General features: G+C 45.7%; 1 protein-coding gene and 2 long non-coding RNA genes across 13 annotated transcripts in view; 2 read left to right on the forward strand and 1 right to left on the reverse strand.

Annotated features, from left to right (window-relative positions):
* The window catches only part of LOC125753204 (uncharacterized), a 36,994-nt gene extending 22,850 nt beyond the window's left edge, over positions 1-14,144 (forward strand). Inside the window, exons 3-4 of the long non-coding RNA XR_007404414.1 lie at positions 9,660-12,430; positions 13,011-14,144. This is a non-coding gene — a long non-coding RNA (uncharacterized LOC125753204). The remainder of the gene's footprint in view (positions 1-9,659; positions 12,431-13,010) is intronic.
* Positions 1-23,431, reverse strand: part of ITPR1 (inositol 1,4,5-trisphosphate receptor type 1) — a 318,713-nt gene that overhangs the window by 2,657 nt on the left and 292,625 nt on the right. For all 11 annotated transcript variants that reach the window (XM_025451109.3, XM_025451124.3, XM_025451147.3 and 8 more), the window contains one exon: positions 6,648-6,809. In XM_025451109.3, the coding sequence (XP_025306894.3) occupies positions 6,648-6,809 (162 nt within the window). The remainder of the gene's footprint in view (positions 1-6,647; positions 6,810-23,431) is intronic.
* LOC125753205 (uncharacterized) lies at positions 17,501-23,408 on the forward strand. The gene is made up of 2 exons (XR_007404415.1): positions 17,501-18,564; positions 19,907-23,408. It is a non-coding gene; the product is annotated as an uncharacterized LOC125753205 (long non-coding RNA).

The following is a 23,431-nucleotide window of genomic DNA, read 5'->3' on the forward strand; positions in this document are numbered from 1 at the left end:
AATAGAATGTAGGCTTTGGCATCAGACCCATTTCTTTACGGTTCTATGCTACTTAGCTTCTCAAAGTCTGTTTCTTTACTCACACAATTAGGATGATAATTCCTATCTCATAGGGGGAGAATAGAACAGAGATATATGTAAATTCTTTGCTAGAGTGTCACATAGTAGATGCTTAAATCTCAGTTTTCACTTGGACTAATTTTTGGTACAAAATATCCTGAGAACATAAGAATAACTTACCTAGGTTCAATTTTAAAGTGGTTACTTATTCAAAACATAGTTTTTCTTTTAAATCAAAATACTATTTTTAGGCTCCTGTGAAATACCTTCTGTTATAATTTAGAAGAGAATTTACAAGGAGTGAATATTCCAGAAGGTAGCTTTTTATAAAGAATTGAATTAAAACATTACAGCTAGCCTCTCAAGTTTCCGTAGATGAATGACAAATCTTCTAAGTAAGTGTTACACACTACACTATACTTCACAGAGTCAGCTGAGAAAAGAGAACCTAATTTGACATGTGGGATAAATTCACAACTAGATTACAGTGTAATCTGTAATTCATTGATCTTACTGTCTGGTACTTCAGATACTTAGCTCAGATCCACCTCCCTCCCCCAGCTGACGGACACAGGGACAGACACACTCTCTCTCACTCTTCCCTTGGTAGTTAACCCTGAGAGGGAATCCAGTACAACACAACGAAGCTTAACAATCACAAGCATTCTAATGGATTTAGGAATGGGGCGGAGGGGCTCAACCCCTCCTGAAGGCTACTTTATTTAAATACTTTGATTTAAAGTTACTGAGGTCTTTCAACTGTCAAAATTAGTTACTAAAACCTTTTCTGTAATTTTTCTATAAATAACTACTTGCATTTGAGATGGCCTTTTATATTTGCATCTGTTCATGCCTGTTGGTTAGGTCAGCTTTTAACTTTGCGAGATATTGACTATTCAGTCATTCTTTTAAATAGAAAAGCTTCTACAACAGTATTTTTTATAACAAATGAGTCTTTACCTGATAGCACACCTCCTTTTCCCTTCAATGGCCATCACCTGACACCTCACTGCTGCTCCTAACTTTCTAGGTTTGCCTTTCTAACATTCTGCCCGCCCCCTCCCCATCTCCTAAACCTTAAAATACCCTATTGATGTAGGTTAGTTGCCAAATTCTTTGCTCAGGCAGTCCTATTCCTGGTAATTTCAAGTACCTAGTATATACCTAATTTTGTTTTCTATTTCTGTAGAATAGTGGTTCTTAAACTTTGGCATAGGCCAGAATCACACAGAAGATTAAAACAGATCAAAGGGCCTACAAACAGTTTCTGATTCAGTAGGCCTAGGGTAGGGCCCATTAATTTGCATTTCCAACAAGTAACAAGTGAGGTTTATGTTGCTGGTCTGGGATCACACTGCTTCTCTAGAAGCAGTGATTATCTTGGAAATATGTCAAAGATCACTTCAAGTCTATTTTCACATTCTTAAACACAAAAGTATTTTGGATACATATATCATTTTTCTCAAGGTTAAGATCTTGGAGAAGACTATCTATAGTTGAGCACATAGTAGGCATACAAATCTGTCTGAATTCTGTTTTGATCAACCACAGCCTTTTAGACAGAATGGCTGTCATTTAAGTGACTAATAAGTGAGAAGGAATAGGGCAATTGCTAAAGGCTTTAGCCCTTCGACAGTGGTCATCATCCAATTATGATTATAAGGAAACAAAAACAAAAGCCCTAAGGCCTAACTCTGGTCTGTAAAAAACCAAGGTCAACAGTGCTGGCCAGTTAGGTTTCCCTGGCCCATTAGTGCATAGTCTCATATAAGTTCTGGTTTTCTGAGCTCAATTCTACTACCTACTTAAATAATTCACACACAAACAATGTGTGTGTGTGTGTGTGTGTGTGTAAAGCCTTATTTGTGTATTACCTGTTGCTGTTACCTTTATCAAAGCAAACAATGACTAGAGTGAACCTTCATATTCTCACATCATATTCTCTCTGGACATTTGAAACAAAATTGACTTAAAAATATCCCTCAGATTCTGATCAAAGTAACTATATTCAAAATGTGAATACTGAAAAATCTATTTTGAATAGTGTGAAGTGTCTTATTTGTATTAGATACATTTACAATCTTCAAAATTCCCATTTAGCTAAAGGATAAACATTCGAAGCAGTACTCTTCTTCATGTCTACATGAATATAAAAATTAGCTTGAAATTTAGCGTTCCTACTTTTGGCTCGGTCTTAACAAGAAGCAAAGACTATTGTAGCTTTACAAATCAGATGCAGCCAAACATGGGAAAGACCTTTCATGAAAACACGAAGGGTAGGAAGCAAATGAACGCATTTTCCTCTCCCAGTCCTGGCCTCCAACGACGGAAGGCAGGCAAAGGAAGGACTGCTTGTCAGCAGCACACGGATGCCATGATCTGGTTTCTAACAGATCAAGGATCTGAAAAACTGCTTTCCTGTCATAGCCAGGTCTTGGTTACTCAGATTCTACAAAGCCAGGAAACTCTAAAATCAGCTGTGTTTCTAACAATGAGCCTAAAATACTAAGAAAAAAACCTCACAACTCTGAGGAACACTGACGTTGACTTATTGTCAATGTACTTGTTCACACTCTGCGTTGATCCCTAATATTCTGTTCCTCTCTGTTTCACCTGGTAGGCTTGTCCTCAAACTTTGCAATCCAGCTCTTGTAGTACCATCTCTGAGGCTTCTGTGGCATAACCCAAATTCTCTCCCAACCATCAGGTTGACTAAATTGCTTTCCTCCTTTCACAGTCTATTCACACCACCATTACATACTTACAGGGTTGAATTCTAAGTTAGCCGTTTACTGATTTGTTTCCCACGCTAGACTATCAGGTATAGAAAGGGAACAGGTTCTATTCATCTCTGTAACCCCAGTACCTAGGGCTGCACCTCACCAATCTGTTTCACAAGTGGTGGTTCAAAGAATGAACGGAATCAACCAGAACATAGTGCCATTCCTGGAGCATGCCATGCGTTTTCATGCCTTTGCTCATGCTGATTCCTTTCCTGGGATGCCCCCTACTGCATTCCTCTGCCAGCTCAGAAGTCACCTACTTGTAAGACTACATCATGTACAGGCTCTACTCCTTTCTTACTCCAAGCCACACACAGGACTAAATGCCGCCTCCTCTGTGCTCCATCAAGCTCTATTCATGTCTCGAGTGGGATGCACAACTTTTCACACTGCATCATACTGTTAGGTCTATTTTCTTGTCTTTCTTACTAGCTTATGGGACCCTAGAGGGCGGTTGTTACCTTCGTCCCCCTTTGTGGTTCCAGAACAGTGTAAGGAACAATATTCCATTTTCCAACCATAGGCAATTATTCTAATCTTTTGTTATCCCTCCCTTCCTTAAGCAGTTAATGTTCGCAAGGTAACTGTCTTGCATGAAAAGTGCCAAACACTAGAACGTGCTAATGTGATCTAAATTTTCAAGCGCTTTTTGTATTCCTAATAACACGTCAGGGTCACTGTCCCAGAGGAAGCCAGTAACATTTTCAATAAAGTGAAGCCTCTCGATATTTGCTCTTTTGCGTTATGAAGAAAACATGCACAAAAAAAAAAAATGTAGGTTCTTACATCAGTTCTCCTCCTTGGAATAAGAATGTAAGAGAATCATATTTAGTATTCAGAACCTCTTGGGAGGGGAAACTTCAAGATGAGGTGCACCATTAACACTTAGACTAGCAATTCTAATCAATTGTTCTTGGCAATAGTAGGAAAAGTGACACCACCAACTAGGTTTTTAACTTTTGTCCTAGACAACAAGTTTTTCTCCTTAAATTGGTATTTTAAGAAAACAACCACCAAAGTGGTCAGTAGCAGCACAGATTAAAACCAAAGACATTCACATTTAAACTATCATTGCTCCATTATGCTTTTTGGACCAGAAGATTGAAAAAAATATCTCAGTGATGAAGCAATTTGTGTGTTTCCCAGTACTTCTAACAGTGAATGCTATTCTTTCATAGCAGTTTTTAAAAATATCTATCATAGAGTTTCTTGCTCATTAATCATTTGTAGGCTTTTATTTTTTAATTCAAAAAATTGTTTTCTTCAGAGGGCAGGAATTCTTACAATTGCCATTTAAGAACCAGCAACTCTCTAACATATCTGCATAATTTTTTATGCAGAACAAATTAAGATATGTTTATGATTGTTACTACACCAAATTTAATAAAATTCAAAATTTTTCAGTAAGTCAATTCTTAAATGCCCTTAAAGGTTTGTTAAAGGTTACATAATCAAAAGAAAATGCTGACTAATTCCTTTTGAAAGAAACACATTTCCCCAATAAAAGCAGCTGTGCTGAATTTTTCCTGGGCACCTAAAAACCTCAGCAAATCAGTCCTGGTAAAGGCACTTGAGAATATATTACTGGTTTTCTCATACTTCTTTTTAGCTTACAACATCTTCCAAGAAAAAATGGTTCACATTCATTCACAGGGGAAGGGCTTTTGGTCCAACTGCCAACTTGGAGACAAAGAATATAAGGGCCAGAACCAAGCAGTTTAAATCACAGCTTTAATGTCATTAATGAACACTAGTCCCTATGTATGAAGTTTTACATATTTTGTTTAAGCAAAATTTAGGCTTAGCAGAAACAAATTGTACCTTGGATTTTGAAAATGCCAAGTTTCTTTTATGCCTAGCTGTGTAAAATGGCCATGAAGGTATCCTCCACGGTGCTTAAGTGTGTGGGGCAACTTTGTAAACTACAAAGCTCTTTAAAAAAAAAAAAAAAAAAGTAAGATTGTAAACAGTCAACCTGAAAGGCAAACAGGGTAAGGTGACAAAACAAATAAAAACAAAAATATATACAGCATACAAAAATCCAAGCCACACAGGAGGATCAGGAGTTCCAGCCCTGACATTGTCCTAGAGAGTGAAACACACTTCCTAAGAGCCTTCCATGCACCTCAGTACCCTCATGGAGACAATGAGGGAGTGAGGCTCACATTTGTGGTCTTGGATGCCCTCCTTCACCTCAGATGCCTTCTGCGAATTCCTCAACTCACCTCACCCCTGTGACCATTTTAATGAGAGCTCAACAGTTCTTTTACTGAAGTCTGTATTAGATCAGTTTCTGTAAGGCTTTTAAAAATCTCTGATTTAACTAAGATTTGTGTAGCCACAGCCCTCTCAAAAGGGAGACAGGAACTAAAGCACTGCTGAAGGTGTTAAGAAGTTCACCTGGCTCTCCAGAGGGGCATAGAGAAGCAGCTGCAGCTGTACTCAACGAACAGGTTAGTTCTCTGGAACATTTGGCAGGTGTGTCACAGAAAGGGTAAAAAGTTACTAAGATAATAAGAGCGATCTAGTTAGATACTTATTAGCTTTACTCATTCAGGTTATTCATTTTAAGGGGCCACCAAGCTCAGTGCTATAGACAGCATTCATAAAGAAGACTTTCTTTTGTCATTAGTCTTATCTATTTGCATCTTAATACAAGTGAAAGAAAACTGTGAGGCCCAATGGTAGCTGGGGGCATAATAGTCTGGAATAATTTAGTTGGCAAAGAAACAGAATTCAAAGTAGGATCATTACATTGCTCTGCAGACCATCTCCAAGAAGAGCTTATTCCAGATGGGGTGTTCACTAGTTATGTACCTAAGAGTAGAGAATCCCCCATGGGTAGGCCTTGCAACTTACCTGCAGGGCAGCCCTGCCTGATACCTCTTGCTGTGCAAAATTTATAATCTTGTGTATGGAGTTGACTAAAAACCCATATGGGATGCTGACCTGGTCCCATGTCTGTGCCAGGTGACCCCCGTCAGCTCCGGCACAGCACCTGCACCTGCCCACCGGTGGGCCTGCCAGCCCTGGACGCATAGCTCACCTCACCTCGTGTGTGGCGTCCCGTCACCACATCCCTGCCTGGCGCTGGTGTGTGCGCTTTTGTTCCCTCAGAAGGGGCTAGGAGGAGGAAGTACATAGGGTTTGGTACAAATCTCCCCCTCCTCCTTCAGTGCCTTAAAGGGGCAAGTGTCTGCCGTAGGGACAGGGAGCAGGATGGAGCAGTGCTTCTGTAGCCTGGTCAGCTCTTGGGGAGCAGGGGTTGGTCTCTGTTGTCTGTGGTTTTGTCCCCAGCACCTGGCGTGATGCCTGGCCTGTGACAGCCGCTCAGTAAGGATCTGGCCACCGAATGAACTAAAGTATGGTTTTTCCCGGGATGTTGAACTTAAATATCTTGAGTGAAGAGTTGATAGATTTGAGGGCTAGAAAGCAAAGCTAGAAATAGCTTTTAATCTGACAGTAGGTAAAGTAAAAGAGTATGGCTTTATGGGTGGTGTTTTCTGTACAGCACTTCACTGAAGTCATTTGCATTCTCCCTTTTTCTGGTTTTGTTTTTCATATGAAAACCTCGTACCAGCAGCACTGAAAGCAGTGCTACCGGCTTCTCCTGTAAAAGTGCAGTGAAGGGGAACTGGCGGGGAGACAGGGAGACCCGGGCAGTTTTACCCTCTCTGCCTCAGGCCCCTTTTCTGCCTCCATGCGAGGGAAACGTCAGCATTTTAACACGAGCACTGCTGCTTCTGCCCCCATCGAATCTGGTGTGTTTGTGTTTAGGGGGCAGATGGGGCATCTGTTCTTTACCTGATCCTTTAGTTCTGACAGCTGGCCGGAAAGGTTAGTGACAAGCTTCATGGTGGACTCCAGCTTCTCCTGCAGGTTCCTCAGCTCATTCTGCTCCCCTTCAGAGTCGCTGCTGACCAAGGACATGGCTCTCATCCTGGGAAACCAGTCCAGGTTTCTTTCCTAAAAATCCACATTAAAAAAAAGAAAAAAGAAAGTCATTTCTAGGAGTCAAGAAAGGCAGTCCTCCCATGCTATCTTTTCTTTGTGACCTCTTTCATCAGGCGCTCTCTGTTGTTACAGAATTAATGTGCTGTGCATTTTAAAAAACCATTCAGTAAATATCTAATTGAATATCCTTGAACTCTCTCAATTCTTAGAAATCATTTTTAGGGATCCCTGGGTGGCGCAGCGGTTTGGCGCCTGCCTTTGGCCCAGGGCGTGATCCTGGAGACCCGGGATCGAATCCCATATCAGGCTCCCGATGCATGGAGCCTCGTTCTCCCTCTGCCTGTGTCTCTGCCTCTCTCTCTCTCTCTCTGTGACTATCATAAGTAAATAAATAAAAATTAAAAAAAAAAAGAAAAAAGAAAAAAAAAAAAAGAAATCATTTTTAAGCTAAGTACGGAGTGAGGGCACCTGGGTGCTTCAGTCAGTTAAGATTTTTGGCTCAGGTCATGCTCCTGGGGTCGTGAGATTTAGCCCTGTGTTGGGCTCCATGCTCTGCGGGGAGTCTGCTTGAGATTCTTTCCCTCACCTTCCCCCTCTGCCAGCTCAGGTGTGCTCTCTCCCCCAAATAAATAAAATCTTAAAAAAAAAAAAAAAAAAAAACCAAAACGAAACTAACTACTTTTTCTCTAAAAGAGAACTAAAGGTAGGTTTCCAAACAACTTCCCTAATCTGTAAATAGGAATGCAGCCACTGCATTACATGGCTAATGAGTAGTAGGTGGTAAAATATATAGAACATAAAATTTTCCATTGAAGTCGTTTTTAGCTGTACAGTTCGGTGGCATGAAGTGCATTCACACTGTTGTGTAACCATCGCCACCCTCTACACCTCGGGAACTTTCTTCATCTTCCCCGTCTGAAACTCCATCCCCATTCAACACTAACGCACCCAGCCAACCACCATTCTGTTTGCTGTCTCTATGAATCTGACTGCTCTAGATACCTCGTACTGTGCTGTGTATTTTTAAAAGCATTATACTTGGAAAATCATTTGCAAACACTCTGGAAGTGAAATGAATTTTGAGATCCCAAGTGTTCTGGCATTTACCAGATTTGCGTGTGTGAGCTTTTACTTGGGAGGGGATCGTCAAGAGGTTGAAAATGGGGAGTGGGCTTCTTGTTCCATTACCCTCTTTGTCAGCTTATGGAAATTACTGATTTTTTTTGTTTCTTTTTCCTTCCAGTTTGACATCGTTGATAGGTGCCATCAGTTGGTATAAGAAAGGCCCATTCAGCCTCCTCTCCTGTCTCCATCCTTTCTTTTGATATCTATAGCTTATACCTGAAAAGTTTTTCTCACCACTGGTTAACCAATGAGCCAAGACTTCCTCCTCCCACCTCTCTTATTTGTGCCCACCTGTGCTTTTCTCCTAAAAAGCAGGCATCATAGAGAAGTTCTGTACAGAGAGGCAGGGATGAATAGTAAAAGCTTAATCAGCACAAGGTAAGGGGAGAAAATGAACTCAAGTCCACATCTGTCTGGTGTCATTTCTGACCAGGACCATTTTGATCCCATCAAGATAAACATTCTAACACAAATCTTGCCCATCCCCTCACCCTCTGCCGGTACACGCACACAGGGCACACACACTATTATTTCTACTTCGTGTACACCATTGGTCTTCAAATTTTTCTCTATGGTAAATATTTTTTGATAGTAAAGATCTTTGGCTTTGTGGACCAAATGGTTCGTCACAATGACTCTGCTATTGCAGCCTGAAAGCAGCCATAGGCTGTACAAACATGAATGAGTGTAGCTGTGTTCGAGTAAAACTTTATTTATAAATGCTGGTGGTGGCAGGCTGGGTTTCACCCATATTCTGGAGTTTGCCAACCTGTGTCATACAGTAGAAGGCATCAACATGCTTAAAATCAGGTACAAAATCCAAGACACGTCTAAATGTTAAAAAGCAACCAAGACAGTCTAGCAATATTGAAGCCAAACGAGAACAAGTTGAAAAATATTACAAAGAAGGCATACCACTGTCAATGTGGCATCACATTTACTTGAGTGCTTAAAACATCTGGGGAATTTGGTAATTAGGAACCCACTAGCCTCTAGCATCATGAGTGCAGAGACTACCTTAGTATAGTGACCAGAACATGGTAGACAGTTGATAAATATTTGTGGAGCCCTGAGAGCGAATGCTTAAATGGTGAATTTCAGTTGCTTAGAATGACAGAGGAGAAAATGATCATCTCTGCCTTCCTGTACCAAATACCCTGTGATCAGCACTTCATTCACATGTACCTTTATGTTAGCCTATATTCATTTTCATCAATTTCCCACCACAGTGCAACAGGCAAAAAAAGACCATTCAATACAACATCCCATTTCAAAGATGACCAGTCTAAAAAGCTAAGCTGTTTCCATGTCTGGGAATAGGTTTTCTGCTGTGTGTCTACAGCAAAGAGGAGGAGGAGAATAAGCATTTGAAGACATTTCAGTTTGGCATTGCCACTGAAAGACAGCTAAATAACCTATCACTGATTATATTCACTGCTTCTGTGTCCATCCTTCAGACACAGTCGCACCTTCCCACCAAAGAAACGTCCCACGTTCAGTGTCTAATGCTAAGGGAGGAATGAACGTAACTGTTCAGAAGAGGGCGCACACAGGGGACAGGTGGTTACTTAACTCTCACTGGGCCGACCTATTGAGGAAGGAGAGATGGTGTGGGCTGGACTGATGAAAACGTGAGCCTTTTTGCAAAGCACAAATGCAGTAGGATCACACAGTACAAGACCGGGCTGGCAATCAGAGGCCTCACATATCCACAGGGACTGTCATCAATTTTTACAGACTGACTCCCCGACCCCACACCAGGACAAGTTGAAGAGGAAAGATCCAGTGTCCTATTTACACTGTCAGACTCAGAGGAGCATACGGACACACCATCAATTGGGATGTGACAGGATGTCATGCCAAGTAGGAGTTTGGAGATCACTGTCACAGCTGGATCTGTAATGCAGAAAACTGAGCCCTGAAAGGGAAGGTAACTTGTCCTGGGGAGGGAGGGACACAACAAATTCTTGTATTTCACAGGGGACCCTGAGTGTTGATGAATTATAAACTGCTATTTTGGGGTGAAATATTTGCTAGTTCTTTGAATTTAAATCAAAAGTATAAGCAATATTTTAGGAAATATTTTAAAAATACAAATATATATTCAACATCTACTTCAGGAGCACTTCCCTTATGTGCTTGGTGCTGAGGGAACAGCAGTGAGCCACACACACATATGGTTGCTGCCTCCTGGACCTCTGTCAAGTGGAAATGGCTTTGAAACCTAAGTATGAGATGGGGTTCTTGCCGTCACAGCTCTTGTTATTTAGTTAATGGGAGTGGACATATTATGTTAAAAAAGAAGAATGGTATAAAGCAGGCTACGTGCTATCAAATGAGTGGCAGAGTAGGGCCAGCGTCAGAGCTGACCAGCAGTGATGATCACGGGCTGGAATCCTCCTGGGGAAAGGCGTGGACCTGAAGGAGGGCCACTGCTTGGCCTAACTAAAGGCAAGCATGAGGGCATTCTCCACAAAGTGGGGCCGGCACAGGGAGGAAACCAGTTTGGCTGGAGTGGGGGATGAGGGCCTACAGGCAAGGGCAGCTCAGACTATAGATATTGTAGAGCCGATCAAAGTGTGGGACAGCCTGGTGCATGAAACAGGAGTAACCCGAAGCGTGGAATGAAGAGGGCTGGGGTAAGGGGGTTGGCTGAGGGAAGGAGGAGGGGGGGTGACCTGGAGTCCCTGTGGGCCTGCCTGGTGAGATGCAGGGAGAGAGGCATGTGCATGGCACTCCAGCAGCTAGGGTGGTGAGGACTCACTACTGACATGCAATTTAATATGTTCAACTGCCTAATCTGGCTAGAGAATGCCATCTGAAACCTACCTTTCAAATCTTGCAATGTTCCTTTGCTTAGCAAACCCCCCCATAAAAAAAAAAAAACCACAGATTTCCAAATAGAGTCCACATTAATGAAGTCTTCAAAAGAACACAGAAAATTGACGCAAGAGTCTGCACACAGCTTAAAGCTTAAGCAGCAGTTTCTTTTCCGTATTCCAACAGCAAGTGACCAAATGACTACAGATTAAAAGAGGTTTTCTGTGGCAGATTCCCACCTTCTTTCATGGCATATTTGATTTCTGGACTCCCATGGAAGGAGAGTCCCTTAGTCCCTTTCCTCTCTGAAAGGTCTTTGAACAAATGCAAAATGCAGACCTCAGTAAACAACTGTTTGTTGAACATTTATAATTTCTGTGCCCAGCAGAGGGTTAAGTATTGAGGGTCTCAAGATGAGCAAGACCAGGTCCCTGCCCCCAACGTGCTTCAGTGCACAGACTGTCGTCACAAGGACGGTCCTAGGGCATGGTTCTTCACTTCTGAGAGCCTCCCCTCCCAAGCTGTGACCTGCCGGATGAATGAGTGTGGTCCACCAGTATTAGGAGGACTGCTATGGGCTGCTGTGCTCATCGTCTCAGTGGCTATGATGATGCACTCAGATCCCCTTTGCTTTTGCTTTACTTGGGCTTCCATGAGTGAGACACCCATCATCCTGGGGCATGAAGGTCCGGCCCAAGGGTATATAATGCCACAGACAGAAAATAATGCATCTTTTTTTTAGAATGCCCGTTTCACTGAATGGTAAATTATTGAAAATATTTTTATGTTAAACTCAAAATATGCCCTACAAAGAACATGACATTTAATCAAATTTTAAAAGTTAAATCCAAGATTTGAAAGAAATGTCCTATTTGCCTGAGGCCACTTTAGGCCACATACCCTGATCCTAGGGATAAACCTTCATTCTCCAGCTCAGTGGAGTCCTTGAGTGCAGAGCTGGAAAAGGATTTCTGGTCTGGATATTTTCTGGCTACCGCCACACAGCTTCTCCCTCAGTGCTTTCCTCCAACTCTGATACATAACAATGCGATCTAAGATGGGGGAATCCCACTAAAATCCTAAACCACCGGAAAGCAGCTCAACTGCAGAAATTCAAGTAGTCCGGATGGCATGTATTTTTAGCTTTTCTGCACTGAAGCAGGTAAATCCCCAAATCTGAAATCCTCCGTGTTGCCAGTATTTTAATTAAATAATCATCCCGAGCTGTTAAGTCAAATCTCAAATTACCAAGGAGTACCTAGTGGTTATAATTAATTAGCAATTCTAGCCACACTGTTCTCTCAGCTTCCATTTGATTTTGCACCCTGCACAGTAGGATAAGCTCTGGTGCAGTGTAAGGTTGCTCACCGACTGCATCTCCCTCCGTAGAGAATCTAAGTCTCGAAGGGAAAATGCTTAGACGATCCCAATTACTAGTACAGGGGCAGAGAACACTTGAATCCAATCACTTTGTATTTAGCTTGGACTTTCATAGGAGATGGTGCGCCTGCTTGAGTGCTCTAGGATTCCAGGGAAGCCTGCAGTACACGGTGCTCCAGCTGGTCAGTCTGGAGGCCTCGAAGCGTTTGCAGCATCCTGCCTTTATGTGCACTGAAGATCCAAAACACGGCTCAGTGTCTTGGCTTCTGCATTTTTTGAGGAAATCATCTTCAACTGGCATTTTGTCTGTACGTGAATTTAGTGTGTGTGCACACGTGTGTGTGTGTGTGTGTGTGTGTGTGTGTGCAGGAGGGTGGAGTTGGGGGAGGCTGTGGGTTCAGGGAGCGTCTGTCAGCAGCATCTGTCGCTCTGGGCCTGAGACGTCCCCCGTGCCTGCCTGGCTCTCCTTGCTGCTGGCATCTCGCATACCAATGTCGTTAGGCACCGTCTGCCCTGGTCCTCCTACAATCCAGCCAGTGCAGTTCCCGGCACAGCAAGCGCTTCCTCTGTCAGAGCAGACAAACTGACTGAAGCCACAGCCGGAAGCAGGCTGACCACAAGTGCTAAAGTTCTGGTTAGTTCTTTTCTAGGTAAAGTTGGAAAAGTCCCTGCAAAGGCAAACATTGAAGTTTTAGACACGGGGGCGGTACTGACCTCTTGAAATGTCCTTGACTGGAAAGAAGGAGGGTGTGTGTGTGTGTGTGTGTGTGTGTGTGTGTGTGAGAGAGAGAGTGTGAGAGACAGAGAGGAGGAGGAGAGGAAGTTGGATTGTATGATGCAAATGCTAATCATTCTGAGAAGAGGTTTTTTTTTTTTTCTTCTTCCCAGGTTCAACTGAAGAGGCTGTTCTAAGAAAGACGACTGAGGTAATCAATTACCTTCCTCGGAGAAAGTCTGCTCAGGTAGCAGTTTGTTTACCATGTAAACAGTGGAGCATTTACTGTTGAAATAGCCGGACTAGAGATTTTGGACCTCTCGGTGGGGGGCACAGTGGGGGGCAGGAGGGCAAGAGAGATGGTGGGGGAGAGAAGATGGGTCCTGGGGAAGGAGACCTGTGGCTTGTCTCTCCCAGTCCCCTCTGAGGAGATTCAGAAAGGTAAAGACTGTCCCTTCAACTCACATGACAGATGTGTGTCTACTCATCTTACTGAGCAGGATGACAAACCAGGTTTTCCCAGAAAGCCTGGGACCGCAGGGGACAGGAGTGACTAGAGGAGGCAGGGGTGCAGGGGAGGACTGCGGGTAATCCTTAACTTTCCAAAAGCAAGAATACAGGACACTTCATGAACTTCAGATTACTTGCCCCTTTGGTGGGGAGGGGTGACTTTTTTTTACTGAAGGGGACTAAAATAATTCATTTTTAGGGCTCACTTTTCTGAGACCACAGCAAAACAAAACCCAGAATCTGTTGCTTTGGGTGAGAAACGGTGATAATGATCTCTAACTCTGCTCAGTGATTCTAAAATTGCTATTTATAGCAAATATTATACATTAAAAACAACTAAACTAAAAAAATGGATGCCAGCTATGGACACAGTAAGAAGATCAGGGGCTGGGGGGAGGGAAGGACGTCTTGGTGGAGCGCAGAGGATTTTTAGGGCAGTGAAGCTCTTCTGTTTGCTGCTGTAGTGCTGGATACAGGTCACTGTATAATTGTTAAAGCCTGTAGAAGGTACAACACCAAGGGTGAGCCCTAACGTAAACTGGTCTGTATTTAGTCATGTGTCATATATTGGTTCATCAGTTAGAACAAATACACCGCAGTAATAAAAAATGTTAATAAGAGGGGAAACTATGTGTGTGAGTGTGGGGAGGGGAGGTAGGAAGGGAGCAATATACGGGAACCCTGTGCTTTCTGCTGTTTTTATGTAAACCTAAAACTGCTATAAAAAATAAAGTTCACTAAAAACAAGGAATCCCACACTTGGAATTTGTTGGCCAGTCCCAAGTCCAAAGATCCACTTTCCTCTGTTCCAAAGTTCAGTGAACTCAAACCACATACGGTATCTCTACATTTCACAGGTGCCTTTCTACCACAGCCTTGTGACATGAGTTTGTCAGCAGGAAGAGTGATGACCTGAATCAGGTGCTAAGGACTTCAGGTCACAAGCCCCCAGTGTGTTTGAGGACAGTGCGCCAGTGAAGGTGTCAGTTAACCAACTGGGGTCTCTGTTTCTCTTGAGAAAGAGATCATGGGCTGCCCCTAAGGAGGAGCTACTGTAAGGATCAAATAGGTGTGAGAAGGCGTCCCGTAAGCTGGAAAGCATTATGCAAAAGCATTATCGATCAGTGTCATCAGCCTAAGGTCACAGAGCTAGTCTAGAGTCGGCCCTGGAATTCAGGTATGGACGCCTCGGGTGGTGCTTGGCTTCCAAGTCAGGTTAGGTCCTTCCTTTCTATGGGATTTGACTTCCGAGATACAGATTGCTCCTCTACCACGCAGCCACACGAAGGCTGCCCACAGTGCCTCCAACTGTAGGTGTCAGAGGGTTCTGCTCTTGAGCTCTGAATGACATTACCAAAACAGGCCGCATTATATAATCTTCAGCTGGGCTGGAATGACCACTCACCCTTCCCAGACTCAGTTAATAGTTGTTCTTGGATGATACAGTGTAACAAAGACAGGCCCTTGCCAGGAGAGCGAGCCGCACCCATTTCTGATGAAATCCCTAAGAAGAGCCAGCTGCGGAATCACTGTTTCAGTCATTGGAGACCCCAGGTGAAGTGAGTGCTGGGCCCCCCCGCTGAGACACGGAGAAAGCAGGGCTTGTCCCAGAGTGGCACGGCTGTGTCCTGGGCACCCGGGCCGCCAGGCAGAGGAAGCCAGAGGCCTCAGAGGAGGAGAGGAAGGTGGGGCTGGCAGCTGGTACCGGACAAGGCAGGGTTGGCCCAGTGGAGACTCCTAATAAAGAACAATTAGGGTAACTTGCCCTCCTCTCAAGCTGGCTCATGACATTTTGCTTAGGCAACTTCCCCCTGCATTTTCAGTTAGCTAAGAAATCTACCAGAACGTTCCCAGAGGTTATATATGGGATTTTAGCCATTTCTATTGGTTTTCCTCTATTCTTTTCGGGGTTTCAGGACTCTCAAACTTTGCTCTCTTACTACCTTTATGCAGTCATGGTTTTTGTTTTTGTTAAGCCTACTTAAACAGCTTTCCAAATTTCTCTGCTGTTGTTTCAGGAAAAAATACTTGGCATTTATCTTTGAACCTACAAACACATACACACACATCCATAAGCCTCTCGACTAAGCTGCTTCACACATGAGTGTTCCATCGAACAGTGTTTATCATCCTGTGGGTTTCTATGTTGGCCAACACTTGACCAAAATGGTTTTAGCTAAGGTCAGCCCTGCCTGGATATACTCAAAGAATAGAGAAAAAAAGTCTTTCCTCTTACTGTTCCTACGACCAGCAAGGGTTGAGGGGCAAGTCACCAGCGATGTTACTGACGTGAGGGTGGCCTGGAAAGAAAGCTTGAGCTCCTAAGGGTGACAGAGATCATCAGCTGTGTGCACACCCTCTCAATTCCTCAAGCCTTTCCAAGTCCCTCATTTTACTCATGTGCTCCATGCACCCTGATCCCAAAGATTTGCTATCCTGTTCACACAGGTCTCCTCCTCTCTCCCTCCTGACACCCATACCCCTGCTCTTGACAAAAACCCTCTTTAATAGTTCATGAACTCCCAGCAGCATTTTGCAAGTTGCTTCACTGAATCGTAGCGCTAAAGATGGCATAAGAGGCCCTTTGGTTCAACTTTATTTTATAGGTGGTCACATCAAGGCCCTGAGAAGAAGTGGGTTGGTGAAAGGAGAAACCGAGGGCCTTGTCCACCTGCGTACCCCGCACAGACGCAGGACTGCACCTAAAGTCTAGTAACCGTGCATCCCCACATTCCTTAGCAACACACTGGCAGGCCTCACTGTAGAGAGGCCCCTTACAGAATCCCAAGCGCAGGCACAGCGGCCCCGGAACATTGTGCGGCTTTAGAGGCACTGACTCCCGCACGCTTGAAAATCTGCAGAGAACTTGTGACTCCCCCCAACTTAGCAACAGCCTACCGCTGACAGTCCAGAGTCGATTACCAAGGTGTGTATGTTCTCTGCTTTACCAACTATAGTCTTCTAGTCAAGTGAGCCGTATCCGGTCCAGTCAGTGCTGAGATTCAGGAGGAAACAAAGGAGTTACAGGTGCAGGTCGGTGCCTGGGGCTGCAGGAGGCAAGGGAGGCGCTCAGGGGGGTCGGCACTGGGGCAAGGAGCAGAAGGCGGGTGCAGCGTGTGAAGGGGAGAAGAATACATCCCTGGAGTTCCCGCGCCTGCTGGGTTGGGGGAAGCGTGTAAGCAGATATTGCCGTGCGGACACTGGCGTGTACGGACTGCCCTGGGCTAACTACGGCGGGGGGCCTGGCACCGTGGGGAGCAGTCTTGGGCCACGGGGCTCGCATGCCGCCCCCGGGAGACCGCAGCCCCGGGCTCGAAGCACAGGCGTCCCTCCCGGAGGCTACAGCGCCGCTCCCCTCACCGGTCCCAGCTGTGCCTGGCACACGCTCTGTGCCGGTCAGACTGCGGGCGCTCGGACAGGCCAGACCTGGGGTCTGGCGGCCAAGGGCGGCCACGTGCTTCCCCGGAGCAGCAGGCCCCTGGGGCGCGGCAGGGCGAGGGGCCTTCGCAGCCTCTGGAGCAGAGGGCAGAGCGTGCCATCGGCCTGGGCGGGGACACAGGCTGGCAGCTGCCCGGTGCAGCTGCCGCTGACGGAGCCCAGCTCAAGTGCACAGGGTGGGGCGACGGCACGTCTGGCCGGGAGGCGAGTCCAGGGCTGCTGACACGCTGTTTCCAGCCACCGGAAAGCGAGCGCCAAGTCCCCCTCCCGGCTCCCTTGCTCTGATATTCTCCAACTCGGCCGGTGCCAGCTGACTTCGGAAGGCACGGGACCTGCACGGGGCTCGGAGGCTGCGCCCTCCGCTCGGCTAAGGCTGGCTAAGGGCTTTGGCAGCCCGGGGCCCACGTTACTCCAGGCCTGTGGCCCCCAAGTCAGGCAGGATGGCTGAGGGCTGTCGCTACAGCACCCCCAGCTCCCGGACTATGCGGGCCCTCCCTTCCTCCCCGCAGCCTCACTGCAATTCCAGAATAAAAGTCCGAACCCATGACCGGCCACCTGCGCGGAAACACAGGGTTTCCATGTCACTTTATCGGCAGCCGCCGCCTGCCTGGCACGTGATGAAGCACACGGAGGCGGATGGGCGGGGCGGGTGCTGACCTCTCCCGCACTCCAGGCCTGGCTGCTCGGCTCCCCGCTCCCGCTCCGGCTCCCCTGCTCCCCGCTCCCGATGCTGAAGCCCCAGGACGGCTGCCTCGGCACTTCCCTGCTCTCGCGCCCGCCGGCCAGCACCCCTTCCCTGCAGATTGCCAGGGCCTCGCTTTTATCTGATTAAGAAACACCAGCCTTTCCTGCTCTCCGTTTCTGTCCGGAGCTATTCCCTTTGGTCCTTTTACCCAGTTCCTCAGGCAGAAAGCTGCTGGCCTCACTTAGGAGAGTGCCCGTCTGCAGATTTCATAGCAACAGGCTCTCTCTCGGGGCAAGAAAGGTGCAGTTTCCCTTTTAAAAGAAGGCGGTGACATGTAGGTAATTCAGTTCCCATCTTGATCTTTTGCCCTCGTTAACATACAGCTTTCTGACTGTGCTTGCTTCCTGTGTCTTCTTATCCAATGCAGATAACACCAGTGCTGAGGCCAGATGCCCTATGGCATAGAATCTTCCTCATAGATATTTAGTAGTGCTTTATTTGCTAATAGAATTTCTTTTTTTGCTTGGAAAATTTACCCAAGAGGTATTTTCCAACCAAAAAGAGATGGCTCTTACATGTCTTTCTTGATGCAAATCCTCCAGGAATGCAGGCTCCTGGCCTGGCCCCTCCTATGTGAAAAAGGCACTATGTTCTAAGAGCATTTCACTGACTACCATGATATTACTTTTGATTTGGAAAATTGTTTCTTTGCTTTTATAACCTTGTACAACGAGTTTCTGAAGAGGTCACGTGAATTAATACAAGGTGGAACAAACTAGAAAATCTCTAGTGGAATAATGTGTGAGGACGTGAGAGAAGGAGGGAGGGAAGGAGGGAAGGAGGGAAGGAAGGGAAGAGAGAGAAGTCAAGAGCGGTCTATTTTCACTGTGAGAAAAAGTCAGACCAGGCTTAAAGGATGATGGATCAGACACTCTAATTATCAGGGAGTTCTAACTATTCAGATGAGTCACCCGGGTGTGGAAGCCCGTCTGTCTATGGTTCTGGTGAATCTCCCTTCGCCTTTAACTCAAGACACCTCTCTCCTCTCAAAAAATGGCCACCAAAGGCAGGATCATGCCCTGTTCCAGGCTCAGGTGAGAGTAATGATGTTTATCAGATTTAACCGAGTTAGCATTAACATATATTTCAGATCCACCCTTTGTAAGAGGTGGCTCTGCCTTCCCAAACTCTAGTTATTTCTATCACCCACTATCGTATTCTCCTCAATGTGGTTGCCTGATTAGCAGTGCTGGTGGCAGCTCAGAGAGTTGACACCCATCTAATGCCCAGAGCTTCTGTCTTGTTGATTTGTGTGTTAGCCAGTCAGCATCACTCAGGAGGTCTTCTCTCTCCCTCCTCTCACCCCTACAACCCAGGTGGGGCCTTTGGTGGGCCTTGCCTCTTTTGAAGGTGGCTAATTTGCCTGGGAGATGAGCCAGTCCAAGCTAGGAAAACCAGAGTCAGCCTGACCAACAGCACCATGGCCTTGATGCTGAGGGCTGTGTGTGAACGAGGAACCACACTGTCCCCGTACATGTTGGGACAGCTCCAGGGTGGGTTCTGATTCAGCAGCCCTGGATGTGAATCTCAATTCCAGGCCTTCCCAGCAGGGTGACCCTGGAGAAGCTGCTCAACCTTGCTGGGCTATACTTTCCCACCTGTAAAATGGGAACAGTGCCACCTACAATGTTCTGGAGATTAAATAGCACCATGCATGCAAAGCATTTATTTCAGTATATACTGATTAAACACGACCTATTATTAGTTATTATCCAGTCTGCTCTTGTTACGCCAAAGTACAGCCCGACCAGTCCCCTCCTCCAGAAGCGGCAGCCTATCTCCCGACACTCAGGCTATGTGGGAGGAGGTTCCCCCCAGCTAGCCCAGTGGTCCGTTGACATGCTATCTTGGGGGAAGAGAAGGGTCCAGAGCACATCCAGCTATCAGGGGATGTTGAAATATAGATGAACAGCATTCCATCTGACCACCCTGCACAATTCACTCAGAAACATGCCTCTGAAAATAACTTCTTTTTCAAGGTAGAATTCCAACGTATAGAAGGGAAATCTATATTTAATTAACAAAACAGATGCTATATATATTTAAATTATATTAAATAATAAATTAAATTATAGTTCTGTCTTCTTTACTAACCTTCTTTCTTTAGGTTTCTCGAGTTTCTAACTTTCAAGAGTAACTTTGCTTAATAAATTGAACACTGGCATTTCTCCTGAGCTTGACTGTCACAGAAAATTGGGCTGCTGAATCTTTGCTGGGAATCATATATTTGGTCTTTTATCTACAACATGCCTGCTGTGCAGTATTTAAATTCCTGCAGGCAAAGATGCAACTAATTTACCACTTATCTGGGTTACATATATCTGATTGTATGGCCTGTCAAATCCCTGTCTATGGACTAACACATTCTCATTTCAGTCAGCAATAGAGAGAAGTCAAAGAATGTTCACTTATTGACAAAGACTGTGTACATCAAGTATGGTGAAAATCTGAATGCAGCTCAGGACTAAGAAAACTCTGCTTATCATAAAGGCGACCACTACAACTCTACACAGTAGTACCAAAAATCAAGTTCCTATGGGGAGAGGAAGCTCAGGGGTTTTTCTCCCGCCTTGAAGAGCCAGGCCTAAGTGCGCACTCCGTAGTCAATGTTTCTCTGTAAGTACAGCCCTGCCTGGGGCCTGAGTCAACGAATCGGAGACTGCATCTCCAGGCCGAGCGCACTGTCAGTTCTCTACAGAGAAACAGGGGGGACCTGGCTTCCCCACGGCGGTGCTAGGTACAGAACCAGCTCCAATCACGGGCGTCGAGCCGAGGGACGCATTGACCACCGAACCAAGTACCATCATCACAGAATCTGACATACAAGACAAGTCACCCAAACTCCTGGTCGTGGGTCGTGACTGTGAGTGGGGGACGCTGCTGAACACGGGGATACAAGTCACAAGTCTTGAGGCCGATTCGATGGAGAAGAGTGATGTCAGGTTTGTCCTGCTCCAACATTTACGAGGACTTAAGTCTAAATGTAAGAGCAAGGAAGAAGCAGGAATTTTCCATGGGAGGAACTTCTTGGAGTCAAGATGCCCATTCCGACTTTTCTTAGCAACAGCGTGCCAACAGCCAAGACATCTTACACAGTCGTGAAGTGTAGGACACGATGCTTGCGTCAGCTCTCTCAGCACTGCACTCTGCTTCCCTGCCGACTGCTCTGTCTGTTCATCTGGCCCTTCTGGCATCCACTCCCTGCCTCCTCCAGTGCCTGCCACCCCCTCCACCCTGGTCCCCGCATTTCTCTCATTGCCATCACCCAACGGACACGGGAGGTGGTTATTAATCCCTATGTACAGAGAGCAGCTCTGGTCAGGGAAGTCCCATTACTCCCTGGGACTACGTGGTTAGGAAGGAGCAGAGCCGAAACTCACGTCCTGGATTCTCTACCTTCAAATCCAATGCTGAGGGAGTGAGGTCGTCATGGTAGGCATGGGCCTGGCCTTGGCTTTACCAGCAATGTTCCCATCTCTAATGAAAGGAGACAAGGCACGACCAGAGGGAGAGAGAAGAGAATATACAGTCTTCTCTTCTGTTTAGATGAAAATTAAATGGTGGGGAACATCTGGCTGCTAAGTTCCCTACTGTCATCTCTGGCAAGAAACGTACTGTCTCCATGTTTTTTTTTTTTGAGATGAAAATCTATTTACCATCCCTGACACCATGGTCTGTGGGGAGTCATTTTCAGGGCAGCTGTGAAGCTCCTCCTCTACCTTCCAAGTGATCACCTGGGGTCCCTTCTGTTTGGTGGTTTTGGGGTGTCTATGGGCAGCTGTTAATCATAGTTCTTAATGAGTCTCCAGGATCTTAATTCGTGAGCTGGGGGAGAGCTGAACAACCCCAGCCTCTGCCCACTAGTCAAGAAGTGGTTTTACTGAGAAACACAAGTCAGAAAAGAGCCTGTCTCCTTCCTGTGATTTTTTTTGGGACATGAGGTAAGCAAATGGGTAGGTGACTTTTCCTTCCATCTCTGACACTGTTAGCTGCCCTTCTCTCCTTGATCCTGGAAGAACAGAGTTGGCTTCTCAAAGAGATCACCCGGCATTTCTCCCTAGGACTGGTGGGCAGGAGGTCTGCCGCCTTAGGAGGAAATGTTGAGAGGAACTCCTCTCTGGGCTGTGGCTGTCTCCACAGGGAATGACCGAATGGGTCTACCACATGGGCCTGTGGCCTGCCCCCCCACAGCTCTGAGTTCCCATGGGCTGTCAGTCGAACATCCCTAGTACTAACCTCCCGTGGCCAGTGGTCCCTAGGGAGTCGCCAGCAGGGATTCGTGTGACTTCAGTACTGGACACCACTGAGGATGGTGCTGACAAAAGGCATAGCCTTTCAGCCAGTGGATCTAACACTTGCCTGAGCCCTCACTAAGGGCACGGAACATCTGGTTCCTCGGCAACTTTGACATTTAGCGTTAAGAATTTTCTGATGCTACATATTTTTAGGCCTTTTGACAAGAAGTTCTTGTACAACTGAAGAATGCTGTGGATGAAGAAAGCACACTGAATGCTGGGTTTTTCAAAGCATCGCCAAGCAATGGGCTCTGAGCAGGCTCAGTGGGAGGCTGGGATGGGGGTGGGGGTGACTCCTTGGCTCTTAATCCTCACCAGGTGACTGCTCACAAGGCTCCTTTAAGTCTTCATGATTGAGACAGGAACCTAAAAGTGTGCCAGGATTTTCTGTGACAGTAAAGTAAGATGATTAACAGAAAGCTTTAAAACTGGCCCCTGAAGATTTAAAGATAGGGCACAAATACTTTCAAGAGAAGCAAACAAAGGAAAGGAGAAAAAGAATGTGTGACAAGGGTAAAAACTCGAGGTCATTTCCTCTATATGTTACAAGACTTACTGCAAACAAAGGTACTTATGTGTGTATGCAGAAAGGTCTCTGTCCGCACAAAGGCTGACCAAGTATCTTCATTTGGCCATACCAACAATTGGAGGAAAAGAAGGGACAAGGAGAACTTTGCAGCTAATGTGTCTTGACTCCAGAGACCTAACCGAAAGTCTGCACAAGCAGCCACCAGAATTCCCAATTCAAAACAGATCCTACTCCCACCTGGCCCCTTGCTGCCAGCTGCCTCCTGGTCTGCTCCCTCCTGTGGTTAAGGGGCAGTCCCTAGTCGTTAACCCTGGGCTTGCACCCTGGTTCGCAGCTTCTGAGCTCCTCCTGGGCAAGCTACTTAACCCTGAGCCTGCCTTTCATCTGTAACAGAGAACATCCATCGGCTCCATTCTGGAACTTGTGTCTTTTTCCTCCTTCTCTGTTAATTTTTTTCTCTTCTCCCTCTGCTTATCTATGACCCTTTCTTTCAACCCCTTTAAAAGTCATCTCTGCTGTAAAACCTCCTCCATTTCTCTTTACTCTCAAAGTCCTCTTTGGTTCCCCACTGAGGGTAATTTTAATTATGAAACACAGTACTAGAGGTAAAAGAGCTTTATAAGCCGTAGAGTGCTAAAATCTTACAGAACATTAGGAATAGCTATCCTCAGCACTCACATCACCAGTTCAGATGATCATTTCTTCAATCAGCATCTGTTTTGTATCTTCTGTTGGATTCTTACTACTCCAAGCATGATCCACCAACCAGCAGCTTTGGCATCCCCCGGTAGCTTGCTGGAAGTGCACCATCTCAAGTCCTGACAGTGCCTGCTGGATCACAATCGAAACTCTAACCCATCTCCAGACTGATACGTACAATAAAATTTGAGAAGCATGGAATTAGACTTCAAGGACGGATCTCAAGGGTACAAATGGCACAGAATCCCCAGAAAGCCCTCCAGAACCTGCAGAGGCCTCTGAGCTGGTGTTACATGGGGGTTCAAGAATATTACCATGTGACTGCTGGCCTGCCAGCAATAAAACTAAAAACCTGCCTGCGTCTACTGCATATGAATG

Source organism: Canis lupus, chromosome 20 (genome assembly GCF_003254725.2).
Source record: "Canis lupus dingo isolate Sandy chromosome 20, ASM325472v2, whole genome shotgun sequence".
Taxonomy (NCBI): domain Eukaryota; kingdom Metazoa; phylum Chordata; class Mammalia; order Carnivora; family Canidae; genus Canis; species Canis lupus.